At 37.9% G+C, this 19,514-nt stretch overlaps 1 protein-coding gene across 1 annotated transcript in view; it reads right to left on the bottom strand.

The window, feature by feature from the left end:
• Window positions 1–4,794: 4,794 nt before the first annotated feature.
• The window catches only part of LRCH1 (leucine rich repeats and calponin homology domain containing 1), a 138,662-nt gene continuing 123,942 nt past the window's right edge, over window positions 4,795–19,514 (bottom strand). Inside the window, exon 20 of the mRNA XM_075709224.1 lies at window positions 4,795–4,908. Coding sequence (XP_075565339.1) covers window positions 4,795–4,908 — 114 coding nt within the window. The remainder of the gene's footprint in view (window positions 4,909–19,514) is intronic.

Genomic DNA, 19,514 nt, shown 5'->3' with positions numbered 1-19,514 from the left:
CTCTTATCTCTGGCCCCTGCTAGATTCTAGGTTGCAGGGAGGCTGATGCTGGGAACTTAACATTTCTGTTGGTGGTGGCAGGTTTAAATTATGTATTGACTTTTATCAATCTTGCATCTACTTATTTGTGAAGTAAGCTTAGAAGGCTGGCAAGATACGACTGTGTGCATTGCGAGAGTTCTCTGAAATGCTGCACGCAAGTTTTCCACACCGTGTTTTCCACACCAGACACTAACGCCTCCTTCCTTACGAAGCAGGGCGCTGACATAAAAATTTTAAGCCACAAGCACTAAACATTTCGATTTTTCCACTCCCACAATAGCAAAATTGCCTCAAAGGCTTGTTTAATGTGTGGCAGCTTCTTCTAGTTGTTCCTCCGACCCCAGCAACCAGGCAACTGCTCTGCCGTAGCCAGCAAATGACTTACGGGGCTGTAGCTGATACTGGACTGGAGCAGAAGCGCACTGTGCTCGTACTGCAGCCTCGTAGCCCAGTATTGCGGACAGGGTAGCAGCGGAGTCAGGGTGTTCAGCTTGGTGCAGGTACTTCTGATAATAAACATTTCCATTTGTTAGCCGTCAAAGCTAGTACTTTTTTGCCTAATGCATTCTGATAATTGTATTTAAGGGAAAGGGGAGTGCCATTTTCTTTTTTTTTTTTTTTCATTCCCTAACAGGAGTGTGTGTGCCTGCATGTTATACTAGAGGAGATAAAAAGCAAGTTTAACAGTGTAATTTACTGTAAGTGCTTTAAACCACCATTTTAAAGCTGCTGGGTTAATGGTAGGAAACAGCTTGCCCTGTGTGTGGGGAAAAAAGCCCTCTTTCATACTTGATAAATGTATATGGCATAATTCTAAGTTTCCCCATTATACTCTGGATAGTTGTGGAGAGCTTTATTTCCTGTATCCTTAATTTACAGTCCAGCAGGAGATCGCTTACCCTATCACCTTCCCCAAACAACTGCCCAGCTACAATTCTGGAGCTGAAAATACCTATTGTATTTTCCACTCAGCGTTCCTAATAATTGACTGCTGTCCTGCACTGTTTCCTTTCTTGATAAAACGGCGCATTTACTCGCACTGCTGCCTTCCTCCTTGAGAGGGACCCCCAGTTGCCTCGCTTGTGAACAGGAGCAGATTCAGGTAAGCCTCCGATGGGCTTTCATGAGTCCATGACAACTCAGTTTGGAAACCAGTAGCCTCAAGGCTTTATAGAAACTGCCCCTAGCTCTTACAAAACTGGTGCCAGAGGGCTGACAAGGAAGGGGCCCTCAGAGTGCCCTTGTCCGCAGGCTGCGTGTCCAGGACAGTGCAAACGCGTGAGAAGACTTGGGGTGCTTGAATCACCGAGCGTCTGCACCATCGTGATGAGAATGGTGTGAGGCTGTCAGAGCGCTGTTGTTGGCAATGCTCAAACCTCAGCTGGACATAGCCCTCGGCTGCCTGCTGTTACACAGCAGCACTGGAGGACCGCCGCAGGAGTCGTCTTGCCTAAATTATGCCAATTCTAATGCCTTTTGTCTAGCGTGGAAGACTGATGAATCTGTCTGTCCTGGCTTTGTATCGCTCACGCTTCCTTGGCAGTCAAAAGCAGGAGCTCTGCAGGCGATTACTGGAGAAAGAGCCTTCCCTTTCAAAATCCACTACCAAAAGTGAACAAATACAGCCATAACATCACCTGGTTAAGGTAAAGATGCTTCATTAGAGCAATGAGAAAATAGCACAATCTGTACTTAGGTGTCTTCAGAAACCTGCACGGGAAAGAGAAGGCTGTATGCTGTGACCCACAAGCAGGAGTCCCTACTACCTGTTTCTGCAGAGACAGGGGAAGAGCAAAGCAGCTTGGCACAGCCCTGTCACGCTGGGTTATCCCCAGGTCAGAAAGGGTTACTGCATTATTGCTTGGATTCACTAGGATAAAGAAATCATCAGATTTTTGTTTGCTAAAGCAAAAGCCCGCAGGATAACCTCTGCAGGAGGGCAGGGAAGTTAAAAAAAACAAAAGATGCACTGTACAGTGACGTGGGAAGCAGCGAAAAGAACGACTCTTGTACGGCGATGTCAGCAGGAGCAAACTGAAGGTGGAGTCCCCCTTCTCCCCGAGCCGAGCCGAGCCGAGCCTCCCTGGTCACCCAGCCCTTTGGGTCACGTCGTCCTCCTCTCCCTCCCCAAACCCTCATCCATCATGCCCAGTGTTAAGGTCTCCAAACGCCATTTCTTTCACATGAAACTGTCGCTCCCAGGCGTAGTCGTTAAAGGGTTTCTACAAATAATACGGTTTAATTGTAACTACAGTAAGGATTTTCTATATACATTATGTTCACTGCTTAGGGTAGGATAGATTTGCCATGCATGTTTTATTGCACATATAAATAGTATACAAAGATTCATGAAGATTCTCCTTTTAGCCATACAGGTTAAGACTGCATAAAAAAAGCTGTATTACAAAATACTTCGAGCTATTTATTTACAGCCAACTTCAAGCAAATACTGAAAGACACTATCAGGAGAAAAACAAAATTTTAATTATGAAAAAACAATATTTGTCAAAATAATAATTACAAAGCTTCATGTTGCCATATATACATTGTAAAAAAATACTCAGGAAACCTGCATTTTATCCCTCAAGATGCAGAAATCAATATTCCTATTTTTATACTCGATCTTTGAATGCTTTTAAAATTTGATAAACTCTGACTTGAAAACTCATTTTCTTTACATTGCTCGTGCTTTTTGACAAAGATATTTGTGCAGCTCTGTAAAATATTAAAATACATTTTAATTTAGTGTTAAAGTGCACAGTACATTTTATAGGAAACAATATGCTAGCTGCCAATCAAAATTACAATTGAAGTCAATGTTCCCTCTACAAAATAAACGCTTTCGCTTTGGTTGAAGTAACTGGGTATTCCGTGCATACTGTACGTCTCATTGTCTGCGAGTCCACTTTCCTCCTCCTGCCACGTTGCTGTCAATACATAGCAGCACATTGGCAATTTGCGGTATTAAACTGTGTAGTCTGCATTCAAATACTGTAGTAAGGATTAAAACTCTGCTACTGGAATACCGGTAGTTTTAAATGCAGCGTCTGTGAACATATGTGTAACTTTGCCTAGACACAGAGTAGTGACAAGTACGCATCATTCTTCCAAAAAGTCTTTATACAAGAGTTCTCTCCACATTCTCTCACTTTAAGTATTTAATCCTCCCACTGCACATTGCCTCTTTTTCGTCATCACGCGTTTCGAACTACCTGCTTGTGTGCACCACTGACCCCCAACAGCTGGCCTTTTCACCACATGCAGCTTTCCTCTCCTGCTTGCCGAAGTTACATTGGAAGAAAAATGGATGTTCCAGATATCGTGAGAATTGCTCTGCTGGAACTTTTTGATCTAAAACGTGCGCTGTTTTAATAAGAAATTACGCTTTTAAAAACCTCTGCAGAAAACTTAAAGTAGTGATAAGAAAAAGAACCTTATTTCTTATTGCTGACGTGGGATTAGAGGTCTGATCCTGCAAACGTTCGCTACGGAACACTGTGCTTAATTCTGTGGGAAAATGATGGAGACTGTAAGGAGAAGCACTGTACCCAGCAGGTTGCATCTGGAAGATCAGGTTCTTTGAGACTGCCTTTGGCAATTTTAATAATTTTATCTCCTCTCGAAGGAATCATTGAAGAAAACAATTAAAATTTTTTGGCTACCTGGTAAATCTTCTCGTTAATGTTCTTGTGCTATTTTTTATTATTTGTTCTGTAGTGCTGTAGTCTTTAAAGGAAATCAAGTCGCAGTGCAAAATTATATTTCAAGACACATGATCCTAATGCACATCATTCATTTTGTTGTGGCAAAAGTTAAACATCTTGTGCATAGTAAAATAAGCAATCAAAAATATTTGTTCACATTTATTTTTCAAGTTTACATCTTTCCTCTTTTTTTTTTTTTAAACATCTATATACAAATAAAATGGGTGTGCTCTCAGTTTCAGCCAATTTAGTCTAGTGGGGGGAAAAGTGCTACTGGAATGTAGGAAACTCAATGGAATGCAGACAAATTTTTACCAATGTTCCACAAATTCAAGAAATAAAGGCGGCCATTCCAGCTAGCTGTTCTTTTAATAAAAGCACCTATTTTGTTTGCTTTTTATCCTACATATTAGAAAATACGATTTATGGAGATCTAGAGCTACTGCACACCAAGTAGAATAAAAAATAACTAAATATTTATATTAAAATAAAGTGTTTAACCACAAAAAAGCAGTAATAAAATACAGTTTCCTAATTTACATTTTGCATCCAAAGGATGAATAACAACTCACTAATAAATAATATTTATATAAATATTTTATGTCAGGATATTTTTAAAAGGCAATAATAGCCTGAAGCAACTGCAGAAAAAAACCTAAGGTGGTAGAAGTCTGATTTACTCTCCCTCCTCCCCACCCCCCGAAATGATTGCAATGATTCTTAGTGTAATAATACGAAGGTATCTTGCTGCAAGACAGCTGTGTACTCCACACGTTTTTAAGTGGCAGAGAGGTGGCTGTTTCTTAGTAAGTACTGTACAAAGTGAGCTATAAAAGCAGTGAAGTGCCAATTTGCTCTATAAAATGTTTCTGTTTAGTTTCTGGTTTGTAGTTTGACACACAGGTACAGTCTGAAAGATGATTTTAAAATCAGAAGTATAAGAATACTCTTGGAGCACTGGCTTTTTTTTTTCAATGCAGTTTGAAAAGTTGGGCAGTATTTTGATTCTGTGATGGCACAGTGGAGCTGGTAACAGCAGAGAGTAGTTTCATGTGAATAAAGCTTGTTTCACTGTGGTTACATCTAGCAATGCTTGAACTGTTATGCTCACTTTTACCAAGCCCTTTTCTTCTAGGATGTGATGTGGTAGGCAGAGCTTCTCCTAGAAAAAGACAAACAAAGGAGTAAAGATTAGGATATGCAATACTCACTGCAAAACTTTGCTTTACATGAACACAGCTGGAACACAAAGCCCAACCAGAAAGAACCATTTCCTATTTTTAATTAAAAAAACCTCCTGTGATTTTGACAGGAGGACTCTGATTTTGCTCTCATTATAGCTATGAATTAGTGAGGGATCTGTTAATATTCTGGGCCTCAGAAACCAACCTGTTCTGTGGTCATGACAGTACGTAAACATCTTAGCTAAGAGTGAGGGCCAGCAAGTGCATGCTCAACTTTCACCTACAAAGTGAGATAACGTGGCCTTTGCCCGTTACTACATATGAGTCAGTTTGGGGACAGACGGCTGCTTTTATCAGTCAAAAAAAGTTCTACCACTGAGCTCTTGACAGGTGGGTCTTGGTCCTGGGATACGCATCTCGAAAGCCACCCATGAGCATTTACAGAAAAGCGTGCGTAACGCTGTGCATTGAATGGGTGAAGCGTTTTGTTCTGAGTAATTAGCAGCTTATTTTGAAATATCCAGGAATCGGCTTTATTCACCATCAGGACACAGCAGTCGTGGCCAGGAGGAAACCTACTAGCTGTCCACAGAGGCTGTTACACCAGAAGACAGTCAAACAGTAAGTACTACATCTCCTACAGGTAACAAGAAACCCCCCAGTGAATAATTACAGAAAGCCTTGCTTAGAGAGGTAGCCTTGTGTCACGATTGGATCGCTCTTCAAAAATTAGTTTTTCTTAATGTAACTGGGTATTCCCGTTAACGAAATCCATGAAATTATGAAATCAGGCAGCAGGTTTGTAAAAAAACTAAATGGAAAGGCTAGACTACATCACATAAACCATAATTACAACTGTGAGACTTACTGCCACAACATGGAAGCCCAAAGTGAAGTGGGATGACAAAAATACACAGATAGAAAAAAACCCAAACAACGCTATTAAACACAAAGACAATGGATAGAGCATCTTGGCTCATGAAGTCCTTGAACTGTGCATGTCAGGTTGCTTTAAGTTTGAAAAGGCACCATCTCTGTGATCTAACCTTCTGTTGTTTCCCTCAGCACCTGTACATGACCACCAGCAGACATGGGACACTGATTTTTTTTAGAAAGAGAGGGTTGTTTTGATATTCTCAGTATTGAATCTCTTAGCTGTTCAATAAACTTCTAGCTTCTAAAACTACCGATGCATTTGAGACTGTATTTTAATGAATTGCCTGTCTTCTACTGAATATTCTTCTTGCTTCTGTAATGTCAACTAAGGGTCTCTTATTTTATCTTTATCCAATTTATGGTCCTCTGCCACACTTCCTCATATTCACATTCATTATATCTCCAATTTAAACATCACTATCTCTTCAACCTCTCTTCTCATGACACATTTTGTTCAGCTCTAGTCCCTTCCCTGACCGCTATGATCCCTTAAAACTAAATATAATATTCAGGATGAGGGAACTGGAACTGGTACATAAAAGAACAATTAATGCAGTTTTTTATCATGTTATGCACCTATGTTTCACTGCTTTTATCTGCTTCCACTGTTGTCCAGTCTTTGCTCAGGAAGTCTCCAGTGGGCCACAGCTCTGTCAGAACAGTACCGGTATTAAACAGCTGTGCCGCTGCTTCTTATGTTTATGACTTACTTTTGTTAATGATTTCCTTTATGCACAACCAACACTTAGCTTGCTTAAATTGTTTGTGAAGTTCCTCTCACCCCACTCCAGCCTCAATGAGAGGAAAACTGCAGAAGTTACCTATTAACTACTGAACCTAAAAAGTGAGAGCCAAACTTTATTCACAGTCATGGCATCTGATACTGATAACTGTAATTTACCTATATATATACATCTATAAAAGATGTTTTAATATTTATTATTTTATGTTTAAAAGATTTTTTTAAACTTCATTTGCAATTATTTTTTTCTTAAGGTTCGTGGTTACAGCTCAGAACACCAAACAAATACTGTGGATTCCTTCTGCACACACAGATCCGAGAAACAATTTCAAACAGGTAATTTTCAAGGAGCTTGGCTGAGCAGCTCTGCAAGAGATGGACAGCACACATTTCTCCACGCGGAAGATGCCGCAGCATTCTGGCGATCTGCTAACGCTGGGTTTTGCGCTTCCATTGAGTTTGTGGATTCTGACTCACATTGAGCAAACACCTGCGGCGACTGCCTCCCATTCCTGCCTGCTACCGCGCCCCTCTCTGCTGGAGCTCTTTGCCCAGTCGGCACCCAGGAACATCCCCATTTGCAGCCGTTCCAGTTCATCACCCACGTTTCCATTCCAAACCTACCCTAAATTGGCCATTTAAGGTAAGACCCTGGGTTCTGCTGTTCATTCTTGTTTGTTCTGACTGAGATACTGACCTGCGAGCTGTCAGAGACAGTTCTCCCCAACTTTTATTCTTCTGGAAAAAAGTGTCTTTTCCAGAGAAATATATAAATATATTTTAGGATGCAAACTCCTAAACTGATAACCTGATTAGCACTGGAGTAGCTACAAAAGAAGGTAGAGAGTGAGATCAAATAAAAGGGAAAAAAAAAACCAAACCCAAAATATTTCTACTTCAAATGTACCTTTTTTTTACTAAAAATATTTTGCCAATCTAAAGTCTCGGGACACAGTTCATATAAAAATCTACAGTACTCTGATTCCAGTAATTTTCAAAAAAATTATATTCTTCTTACTGAGAATGCAAATCAGACATCTGAAGTGAATGTTATGCTCTCCACTCTCTTCTACGTCTTTCCAGTGCCTTTGCACCGTAGGCTTGTTTCACAGATTTGGTGGCCCACAACATGCCAATATTTCATTAGTCTTCCATGCTGAACAAAAGGCATTAAATAATACTGCCTGCTGAATCCAGTATCTGAAAACTAAGTGATTAGCGTTACAAGGCTGAAGGGTAGGGACTGAATCCAAAACCAGCCCCAGAACAACCTACCTTGCTAGATATTTCTGTTTGAGAATATTCTAAATTTTTCTATTGAAGCCAAATTTGCTGAAAAAGCCACAGTTAAGGATGTTTCCTTTAGAAAAACTTAAATTCTAAACTTCCCATTTTTGTGGCACCTTATAGCACTCAGAGACCTATTCTGTCAGCCTTTCTTGCTAGGAATTTTGCAATTGTTTATAAGCAAAGCACATTTTCATTAAAAGCATAAAGGAGTGCATGCCCCCTTTCATATAAAAACCCCATCCAATATAATTTTTCTCCTTCTAAAGACAATGCATTATCTAATTCTTTTAAATACAGTAAAATCCAGTTAAATCCAGTTTGTATAAAGCAACCTCTCTCCCCCTGCTGTATGAGATGCACACTCAAATAAGGAAAGCTATTTAAGGAGGTCTGTAAAACACAGGAGTGTACAACCGTGTCCTAGGAGTGAGAAGTTTCACAGCATGTTACTTTCTTACATTATACATCATTCTTCATTCTACAGCTGACAGCCTTCTCTTATTAAGCAGAAGGTGGAACTTGGTTAATATTTTATAACTCTGCAGTTAAACATGCGGCTATGATGAACTTTCCAAAACTGATAATGAGACCTACACCATCTCCTAAAAATTACAAATTTCATCTTAAAGTGTCACGAATCGGTTCTCTTATCTAAGCCCTAATCACTATCTTCAAGGCTTTGTAAATGGCTTTCATCAACCCTGCCTCACATACTTTTCAAATCACAGCTTTAGAGTAATATATTTAACTCTTCTCAGAATACGAAAAATCAAATCCTGCCAAGGATGGAATCCAGAGCACACTGATCATCAACTCTGCTTTCTGCATACCATCAGCTAGCTACCTTGGGCCAAGATCCCAGGTGTCTCAGCCCGTATGTTCAGCCGCTGTCCCTGCAGCACAGTCCATTTTCCACGCTCTGCCTCACTCTCTAACCCACTACAACTGCTCTCTGGAAACCACTGAACAGTAGAGCTGTGAAGCTGCAAGCCATGAAGATTTCAAAACTTTTCTTAAATCCTGGCATTTTGAGGTAATATGCCTGACCAACAAAGAGAAGAACTCACCCGTGACTCTGAGAAGACTCATCCTCACCCACTTCCCCCCACCTGTGCTAAGATTTCTCTCCCTTTTACATTAGCATCACACCCATAACACCTCAATATGGTAGTATGAATCTCTAAAAATACCCCTGTTGAAACCATCACTGAACAAAACCCAGAAAGACAGACAGAAGAACTGGCTATTAATTCTCAAGACCAGTCTAAAAATCTTTAAAAACAATTGTGCAAGGAAAGGCTGCCACTCCGCTCATAGCAGCATGAGTGTCTCTACTACAAAAATGAAGATCTGAATTTTTTATGTATTTTTTCTCCCTAGGAACACAGAGGAACTTAATTACCTGTTGCAAGCAAACCACTTTCTACAGACACATAGCCATTTTGAATGGATGAAGATGTTTTCAAACTCATCATGAAGCACAAGAACAAACTCCTTTTGATGGGGGGGGGGGGGGGGAAGGCACAAAAAGGAGGCAGCAGCCAGGAGGCCGAGTCAGAAAGCAACACAAAAAGACAGTACAACAGGCGTACCCACAAACATACACGCGTGCATGTGCTTGCCAGAGCAAGTTGCTAATCCTGAAGCAAAATGTCTGACTTGGTGCAGAAGAAAACAAGGAATACACAAGGACACTGATCCCACAAGGATACGTGACGCACTACACATACATATCTATTTTCTTTGATATCAGATAACTTCAAAGTCAAGACAACTGTTTGCATTGGTTTATGCTAGGGCAAGCAGCTTGGCAATTCAGGTACAGTAAGTACTTATCAAAAAAGTAATTGTTGCCATTATATCATATAGGTAAGTAGTGAAATGACCACATCATGGTAACAGCAGCGCCCAACTGTATTTATTAGCAAAAATACAGAGAAATGGAATTCTATAATTTGGCAAGTGCCTTTCTCTTTCTTCCTTGTATTTGTAGAATATGCGATTTCAGATCTACAGCGGAAAAAATAAAATATTCATGAAACAATGAAATACTGGAATGTGTAGTTTCTCCAAGGACAAATTAGAAAAATAAGTCCATGTAATGCCCATCATTTAATATTTGGAGCCAGCTATTCTGAAATGGAAAGTCACTAAAAGAAACATCAAGGCCTTACATTTAAGCAAACTTCTGTCAAATATACAAAACCTTGAAATTTTGTTAGGGCAAGGGCAAGGCCAAGCTTGCTTTCTAAAGAGTTGAAAAAACTATAGCAAATGTTTACTTTTTCACATATCTAAGGCAATGTGAAGTTATGTCTTTTTATATATATTTTGCTTACCCACTACTATTACTGTTGATGTCTGTATGTGTCCAAATGCCCTGAAGTTACCATTTAAAGTACAAAAGAAAAGAGCAGAAGATAAAAAAAGCACAGTAATTCAGGCTATAGGTATATTTAATTTTTTTTTTTTTAATTTCCAATGGAAAGATTAGTATGTTTTCTGAAGTATACATTTATAACCAGATTTGACAAAGCGAAAAAAACCCCAGACCTTCAATACTGCAGCTGTAATTCTGTATTTGGAGTCATAGCCAGTTAGATGTCTAAATATGTGCGTCTTCTGAACTTGTAATAAATTGCAAATATTTACAAAACTGTATTTGCAGATGGTGGACTTTGGACCCTTTAAAAAATTCTGGCCTTGAGCTATTTTAAAAGTAGAACATGTATTTTGCCCAAACACCTCACAGTTTCATTCTAACATGCTAAGAAAACAGTGACCTGAAACTTCAAGGAACAAAAAACTTAAGACAGACACACATGAAACAGTAAGAGAAAATGTATACTTACAGGGGAAGTGTCAATTATACCATAACTTTAATTTCCAAGAGATAAAGTGAAGGAATGAGAGTGTTTTGTATCAAAGTAGAATGGGTCATTACCTTAAAGGATTTTTATACTGCTCTTCCTGCATAATGCAGCTTATGTGCTAGAAATGAAGGAATGGCAAAAGTTCGCAAAACCTGCTCTAACATTTTTTCTAAACCTGCATATATGACTGCTTGCGTTTTTTTGTAACAGGAGTAAAATGCCAAGAATACTTCTTTTTGTGAAAAACAATTACGTGGCAATAATTTGGAAACTTATTAATGTCTGTGGAGTAGAAAACTGGACTATTTGCTCAGGTCTAATTCAATCCCCATTGACAATAAGTGTAGCCTTTCAGAAAACTTACTAGGAACACAATGGGATCCATACACAGCTTTCAGTTGTAAAAGTCTGTTAATATACATTTGAAGAAAGAGGCATTTGAAGGACTACTACACTGCATTATTCTGCACTTGAAAATATTTATCTGTTTTCTGGCTCAAGGAAAAAGAAAACCAAATCCTCGTATCAAAATGCCCCTTGCAATCCACCGCAAACACATTTTACCCATGCATATTAAATTCATTATAATTTGTATTTATTACTTTACTGCAGTAGGGATGAGAGGAACTCCACAGTACAGATTGGAGTAGACCCATTTATGAAGAAATCACAGTTTGAAAATCACTACAATGGAAAAAACTGAATGGGGAAACAGATGGGGGAACAAATGTAATTCACGTTATCAATGAATATGTGGGTGAACTACAGTGTACATTATTTTTAAACCCAATGTCATCAACCTAATCATGTGACTGGCTGTGAGCAGTAAGTACCAAGAATGTCTCGATATTGGGACGTCCTCAGAGGTGAAGAACCAGTCAGTTAAACTGTTAGTTTCCCAAGTACTAAAGCCACAGGAACAAGACTGTGAATTTAGCAAAGAGCCTGTTAAATGAGCTACGTGCATGTTTTAGTTTCCACCTCCCCTTTCAGTGGGAGAATTATTGGCTCCAGGGATGGGCAGACAGGTATTTTTCACATTTGCATTATGTTTGAAATAGGTTTTGAGAAACATCACCTTATCCACACTTAGAGAAATGAAAGGCCACATTTTACTATTCCTTTCCCTGTCAGATTTATGTATATTTGAAGTGTTATCTATAAAAAACAGGAAAAAAATAAAAAAATAGATAAGCTTCATGTATGGTAGTAAGGCTGTGTTTGTCATGAAGCGAGTATTGTCGTCCTTCACAGTCTGGTTCAAGATGGCTTCAACTCCATAACTACAAGAAAGTGCTTTAATTACTCTATATTTTCATAGTTGAGAATAGTGTGAAAATGTACTCTAACTAACTGAAAGACAACTCTGTTTACATGGTAAGCATACGTAAAGTTAAAACTTTGGACAAGTTTGAGTGTTATGTATCATTATCACTGGGATATGTTCCGTACATTGGCACAACTCAACAACCGAACAATAGTTCCATTTCTGCCCCAGTATCTACTCTGATAGAACACGCAAAACCACTGAGGGCACAAACTTCCATTTCTGCACACTGGCAATGCAAAACACACCGATCTCTTACCTCCTTCCCAAAGCTATTGGACACAGTGGATACTCAGACATAATATGAGACAATGAGACAGATGTGTACTATAGGATGGTAGCAACAACTTTCACCACCTAATTTTCTAATTTCAAAAAAAGTTAAAATATACATGTAGATCAGTACTCTGTAAGGAGGACACAACACAAAGCATTGACAGGACACCTGTTTACCACTTATGGCAACAGAAGTAAAATCCCAGCCCTAGAGAAGACACCACTTTTGTCTCAGATACCAACACTGGATTATAAAGAATCATACAATCAATGGGTTCTGAACGGATTCAAGCTTTATGTCGCTTTCCCAGGTTCACTAGAAAAGCAACATTGTTAAAACAAGACAACCAAAATCAAGACAAAGATCTGCTGGAAGTGGAAGCTTAAACGTCAAGCTCTGACTGAGTAAGCAAGTGTCCACTGTTGTAATCACTGACACTAAGCACACAGTTAAGAGACAGGCCTGTGCAGGATGAGGACGCAACTATATGTACGCACCCAAATAACTACTACCTTTTCCTCCAGTTTAAAGAACCTAGAAGGAGTCACTGAACTCATGTCTGGTCACAGAAGACACTCTTTACAATAGAGTTGCTGTATGTATGCACTGGGAGCTCCTAGACACTAAACCCTTTAAAAAAATTGGATTTATCCATCATCTCAAATTAATTTTTCCATCTTAAAATACTTATCTAATTATACATTTCATCCTCTTTATATATGTATGTATACATTTAAGCCAGGGAAACCAGGAACAGAACTGCATTTAGAAGTTTTTTAATAAAATTTTACAAGTATCCATGGAATGGGGATACTTATAGTATAGCACTAAATCATAACCATATGGCCGGAATAATCAGTGACATCCAAGTTCTTATGCTAGTTATCCTCTAAACATCTACAGGTAATTTTTTTATGAACTAGGCAGTGAGAAATGAACGTATTTATTTCACAGCCACGAAACTGAGGTCCTTTGGTTAGCTAGCCTGAGACTGAATTACAAATTTAGTCAACAGTATCTAGGCTAACATTGCAATGTCAACATAGGTTTATATTCGAGGTTTTATATTTTTCAATCAGTTTTCATTTGTATATTTCATGTTGATAAGGGGTAAAACACTCAAGTTTTACAATAGATGAACAGAACACAGAACCAGAAGGGAAATGGAGGTCATCAGTCCAGCACTCTAACCATAGGCAGAGTTCAAACATACCAAAACACCTCCTGGCTAATGTTTATCTAACCTATTCTTTAAAGCCTCCTGGGATGGAAAATCTAGAGTCTTCCTAGATGTTCCATTTTCCTAGCTACACTGTCTTTGTTACACAAACAAACAAACATTACCTGCATTTACACAGGTGAGGAAACAGAGACAAGATAGTGATGTGACTTGCTTGACATCACACATAAGAATGGCAGATACAAGAATCTAATAGCTTATTCTCAAACCCTCTTATTGTATCATACTGTACTCCACGATCTTCATCCTGAAACATTCTAAAGTCTCTGGCATATTATGGGTTGCTCATACGCACTACTAATTTACAGTCATCTTTGGGGTGCAACATAGCACGTGTTTAAAAGCAGTTCAATGCTGCTTTGTGCGACAAAAGAAAAAGATTATTCTATGGAATCTGGAGGAAAACAAAATGTAAGTAGGAAAACATAACTACTCCAGTATGGAATTTAATTGGAACAGTAGAGATGACCAACAATCTTTAAAGTTACAGTACTTTTGTTAATCTAAAGGATTATAAAGTAACAATAATTTGAAAGATAGTTCTCTAAGTGCTCTTAACACAATGTATGTTGAGATAATTGGCACCAACTCAGAAAATACTATAATCTATTGAAGTGCCACCTCAGTTGCTTCAGTATCTGCAGCATTCTTGAATTTCCACAAAGAGTAAGAGGCTCAGTTCCGTTCAGCTTGTGATACACATCTAGCCTACGCTCAAAAGTGGGATAAGAGTAGCTTCACTGCTTTAACACAGTTAGTGTGTAGTCTAGGCAACATAAAAGAAAACAAACTATAAATAAAGAGGTACATAAGTTCTTAAACTATAGCTGGAGGGGGGGAGAAGAGATGGGACTTGCCTTCAAGATGCTACTCCCTCTCTCCCCTATTTCAAGAGATTAATAAAGATATTACAAGAAAGGGAAGCAAGGGAAAGGGAGAAGTTTGTAAGACAAAGGAAGGAAATTAAGTACCTGTAATTTGTCAGAGACAAAGCAGAAAGTTTGTGTGCACATGCGAACAGGTTATGCTGTTAGCACATTCCAGTGATAAGTTATATACATCAAGACTATAAAAAGTATGTGGAAAAGACAAAAGCCTATTAGATCCCAGGAGCGAAAGGTAGAAGTTGATTGTGGGGTTTTCTCCCCGAGGGCGAGCAGAGTGTCAACAGTCTTTCGAATGTGACGAATATCCGATTGCAGGATGTCATACGGAGAGCAGAGGTCAGCCTATCCCGAAGGGCAGCCATTAGAACAGAAAAAAACAGTGCATAAAATTAAAAATACAAAAATAGAAAGATATTGATAAATAAATTATCACAATATTCTAGCATAAACATGTAGGAATAGTTTCTTCCTAGTATTGCCTTACTCACTAGACACCCCAGCTTTCTTTTATTTCCTCTAAATACTCAAGCTATCGTATAATATTAGAAAGTTAAGATAGAAGAGTTCAGTCCTTCAAATTCTTCCAAAATTACGCCCAGATTCACAAGGGTGAGGAGGTGCATGTGATCCACTTATTCCAATGAGATCTGCACACCTTGTCCATCTGGGCCTTGTTCAAATGCTTAAACGGAACCAGCTGTAAAATCTAACCTACACGATAGGAAACAGTGGGTTAGAAAGCTGTTAAAAGCACAAGCAGCAGCAATATGAAGTCTCAAGAAAAAGTACTTAAAGAAATTGTTAGAAGTATGCAAAATTCTCTAATATAATAAATAATCTAAAACTTGGTATTCAAATATCATCTTCAGCGATACCCTGGGATGGAAACTGAAAAGGTCAATGTAGCACTAACTATACTTAATTTTAATAAAGTTTCTAAACTCAAGAATTTGACGCTAAATTCCTTAGGTAGTATTTTAAAAGTTATTAGCAGGTTAGATTCCCATACTTTTTTTGGGAAGTATCACTGACTTCATGTAGCAATTTACTCTAGACTAGCTATAAAAAATGAAGTGTAATATGTAATAATACTATCAATATGCACACACAATATTTAACATTAAAATCAAACAAAGCAACAACTAATACTTTCAAAACGCAATCTAAGATACACCATTTTACACTGCACATGAGGCCTTACTATCAAAGATGGTGCATATTTATGGAATAAAATTATGGGAAGTAGGAAAGAGATCCCCTGTTTCAGAGGAACACTGTTTCTTCAGTAGCTTTTCAGTTTCACTTGCTTAATGAACTGACAATACACCCAATAAATTAAGACATGGAAGTTGAGATGTTTGTTTTCTGTTAGTGCAAAGTTTCAAGGTCTAGTTGGAAATAAATTAAACTTTAAAATATTTAAAAGGCCCTTCTATCCTGAAAAGTGACTAGTAAAACTGGAAGTCAGAACTATCATTCATACACAAACCCCCTTTTTTTTCTAATTTTTTTTTTTTTTTTTTTTTTTTTTTTTTTTTGCTTACCATGCCTGGTTCTAAATTTAACAGGAGTTATAAGCTGCAAAATTTTAAAATTTTAATTTTGTTATTTAGGCCACCAGATACACAGAGGGCGAAAAACACCCTGCCTAGCAACAACACTGTCATATTTACAGTAATTTTTCAGTATTTTTTCAACTCAAAATTCTAGTGCAATAATAAACTTCAGTGCAATTGTATTTGGCTTTTTCTAAAAGATGAAAACTCACAGACAGAACAAAACATGCTGATCTGTTTTAAAAATGGGATGGGACTAGTACTGCATTCAAGAACATCTACATCCACAACCTGCTTACCAGAGAAACTAGTTTTAGGGCAAACAAACTACTCCCTCATTACTATCAACTATGTAATATATTGCACTTTTACCAAAGACCAATAAACCCAGCAAATGCTAGAGTAATTTTAAAATAGCATACAAGACTTAACTCCTACTTGTTGCAAATATATCCCAAAAATAAGTATCTAAGATACACTGAACTTAAATTTATATACAAAATTTGACAGAACTTTAAAACAAGGACTTTTTTATAATTTTTGTCCACACCACATCCCCCCCAACAGTCCTTACTGATTTCAGAGTTAGAGAATGAGAGCTGGTAAATAGGTTGAATTTTTACAGAGACTGAAGAACTTGCTATCTAGAGATTAACACACTAAGCAGCATACAGGAGAAGCCAAAGCGTACAAAACCAGCCAACACATGCAGAAGACACTTCCTATGGGAACTGCCATGTTGTGCTTTAGTGAATTCCTAAGCCTGAGATATGTCTGATCATTTCTGCTTATTTTTTTGGTGTTCTGTGACAATGGATAATTTGGTGTTACATTCAAACTTTATTAAGTAAAATGTTTATATTGTATATATTTTAAACTTCTGTCATGTAACTCTAGATTAAAAAAAAAAAATATAGCTTTACAGCAACTGTGAACATATTTCCACTTAAGTTACCAGAATTTTTACACATGCTGTGAAATGAAAATACCAAACTAAAACATGACATCATGAAATAGTGAAAAAGTACATGACCCCCACCCAAAGTCCCAAAGACAACCAACCACCCATCTATCGCAAGCACTGCCCTTCTTGTTTAGGAGACTGAAATTATTACTATTAAGAACTAAAAAGATAATTAATCATTACATTTATGGATTGACTTGCTTTGTCTCTGAAGCTACGTGATTAAATCATACAGTTGCCAAAATCATGCACGCAGAATAAACACAGTAAGACAGAAGTGGAACGACAAAAGCATAACCAGCTGTTTGTGTGCACAAACCACCCTCATTCTACATGCTCCTGCAGTGACTTTGTAAACAGATAGCATTTCAAAACCAACCTCCTCAAATTTTCACTCTGTTAAAAAAAGTCAAGAGTAAGTTTGCAGAAGTGCATTAAAGAATGAAGTCTCTAGTGCATATGCACTATCCTGAAAACACAAATGAAAGGAACCTCAGAATTATGCTTTCAGTACTCTAACTGAGAGCATACTGAACCACTTAACTCCATACTGTAGGCCAAACAGCGTACACTACCGAGCCCAGAATGAAAGGGTGGAGAAAGGCGTCATACCTGATAAAACTTACTGCAACTTCATGGATGCCTCATGATGAAACTATGGAGAAGTAACTGATTACATGAATTGATCAGGAAACAAACGTAAGTGGTAATGAAAATACACTTTGCATTAAACTGAGAAACATGATTCCCAGCTGAACAACTAGTAGGTGGATAGAAGATGAAACACTTGACACTCTCTGCTTAGTTGCTTCTTTTACTTTTTCTGCTAGTTTTAGCACGCAAAAGCCTCCCATTTTTTTCTGTTTTACTTAATTAGCAATTCCTACACTAACATAAATCATATTGATTTTTAGAATAATGCTGGTTGATGTTGCAACATAGTGGACCTAGTTTTCAGAGGAGGTGAGATGCAGTAATAGCGCCTGTTTGCAGGACTCTAAAGTCACAGGCAGGGGCACAGCTAAGCCCTTTAATCTGAATCTTCATATGATAACCTGAGATCCAAAAAGCCATTTCTTACCATCACACTCCTTTCTGTTCAGTATGTGTACACCAAGTAGCTCCATAAACCTGCTGTAACAACTGCCTGTGAAAGATTTCATTTTATCACTACCTTTTATCAACAGAAATTACCATTCTAGTATTAATCATGATAACTTAAATCTATCTTTTTTCAAGCTATATGAAGATTGACAAGGTGTGTCTATGTACGTGGGAAGTCTTTCTTGCTTTTTTTGAAAGGCCGGAAGAGGCCATGTAAAGGGCCAAAAGATGCTCAAGCACCTAAACTGTTATTACATTAATCTAAGTTGCAGATCATAAAAATTAATTTGTGTCTTTGTAAAAAGATAACTTCTGCATTTTGGCTCACAAACACTGAAAATACTTGGTTCAATTTCTTTTTTGACAAATGCTTAGAAGGTCCTACTTCTGATATGCCATATTTGTTCATAATTGAGAACCAGAAGAAATGCAGACCAAAACTTTTGCCTTTCAAATAATATATTGCATTTACAGTTTTGTTTTGATCTAAATCTTACTTGTAATAAAGTATCATTCAGCCCACCACAAATCAGTTATTTTTTCCTTTTGACAGGAGTATTTGTTAACATTACTGAAAGTGCATAAGAAAAAATCCTCTGTAATATGGATTACCAAGAATAACAGCTACCAAGAATGAAAGCTAAAGCTTAAATTATTGATTTGCAGGTTGAAATGGGAAAGTCTACTTTGCAACTAGTATGAATACTGATTCTAATGTGGCAACTAACAAGCTGAAGAAATTTATATGAGTATTTTTGTCTTTACTTGCATATATTGTTACTGGTTTTATGAAAGAGCAGTTGAAACCAAAATACTTCCGTAACTTTATATACATACTCATGTGATAATAATTCAGACTCTCCTGATCATTTTTAATACCCCTGGGATGAGATGTCACTAAAAAGAGTAAAACTGCATTAGAACTGGTACTTTTGACACTTCGGAGGCCACACTTACACACACAGAGAAACAAATCAAAAAAATAGCTTTATTTTTTAAACTCAGAAAAGTGTGAGAGGGTGGGTGCAATACAGGTGAACTGGGTAAGCATTATAGGTGGTGTCAGTAGTGGGTTCATGACATTAACAATCTACTCCAGTGAATGGCACCATCCAAGTACTGCACGTCATTCTGCAAAATGCCGTAGGACAGGCACCCCCTACTTACCACACATCTACTGCCACTTGTTTATTCAATCTGTATCAGCCAAAAAGTAGGAGTGTTTGTCATTCTATCGTTATTACAGAGGAGATTAGGCAATTGGACAGTTTTTAGTTAACAGTGTAAAATAAAGTCGTCTTGTGTGCTTTTGTAAGTGACAAAGATTGTACCTTTTCTGTCATATAGCTCCTGAGGGGCACAGCAGACATTTTCTGAATCTTCAGGCT

This window comes from Pelecanus crispus, chromosome 1 (genome assembly GCF_030463565.1).
Source record: "Pelecanus crispus isolate bPelCri1 chromosome 1, bPelCri1.pri, whole genome shotgun sequence".
NCBI lineage: Eukaryota > Metazoa > Chordata > Aves > Pelecaniformes > Pelecanidae > Pelecanus > Pelecanus crispus.
The sequence above is the reverse complement of the archived record's forward strand: the minus strand, read 5'-3'. Positions and strand labels throughout refer to the sequence as shown.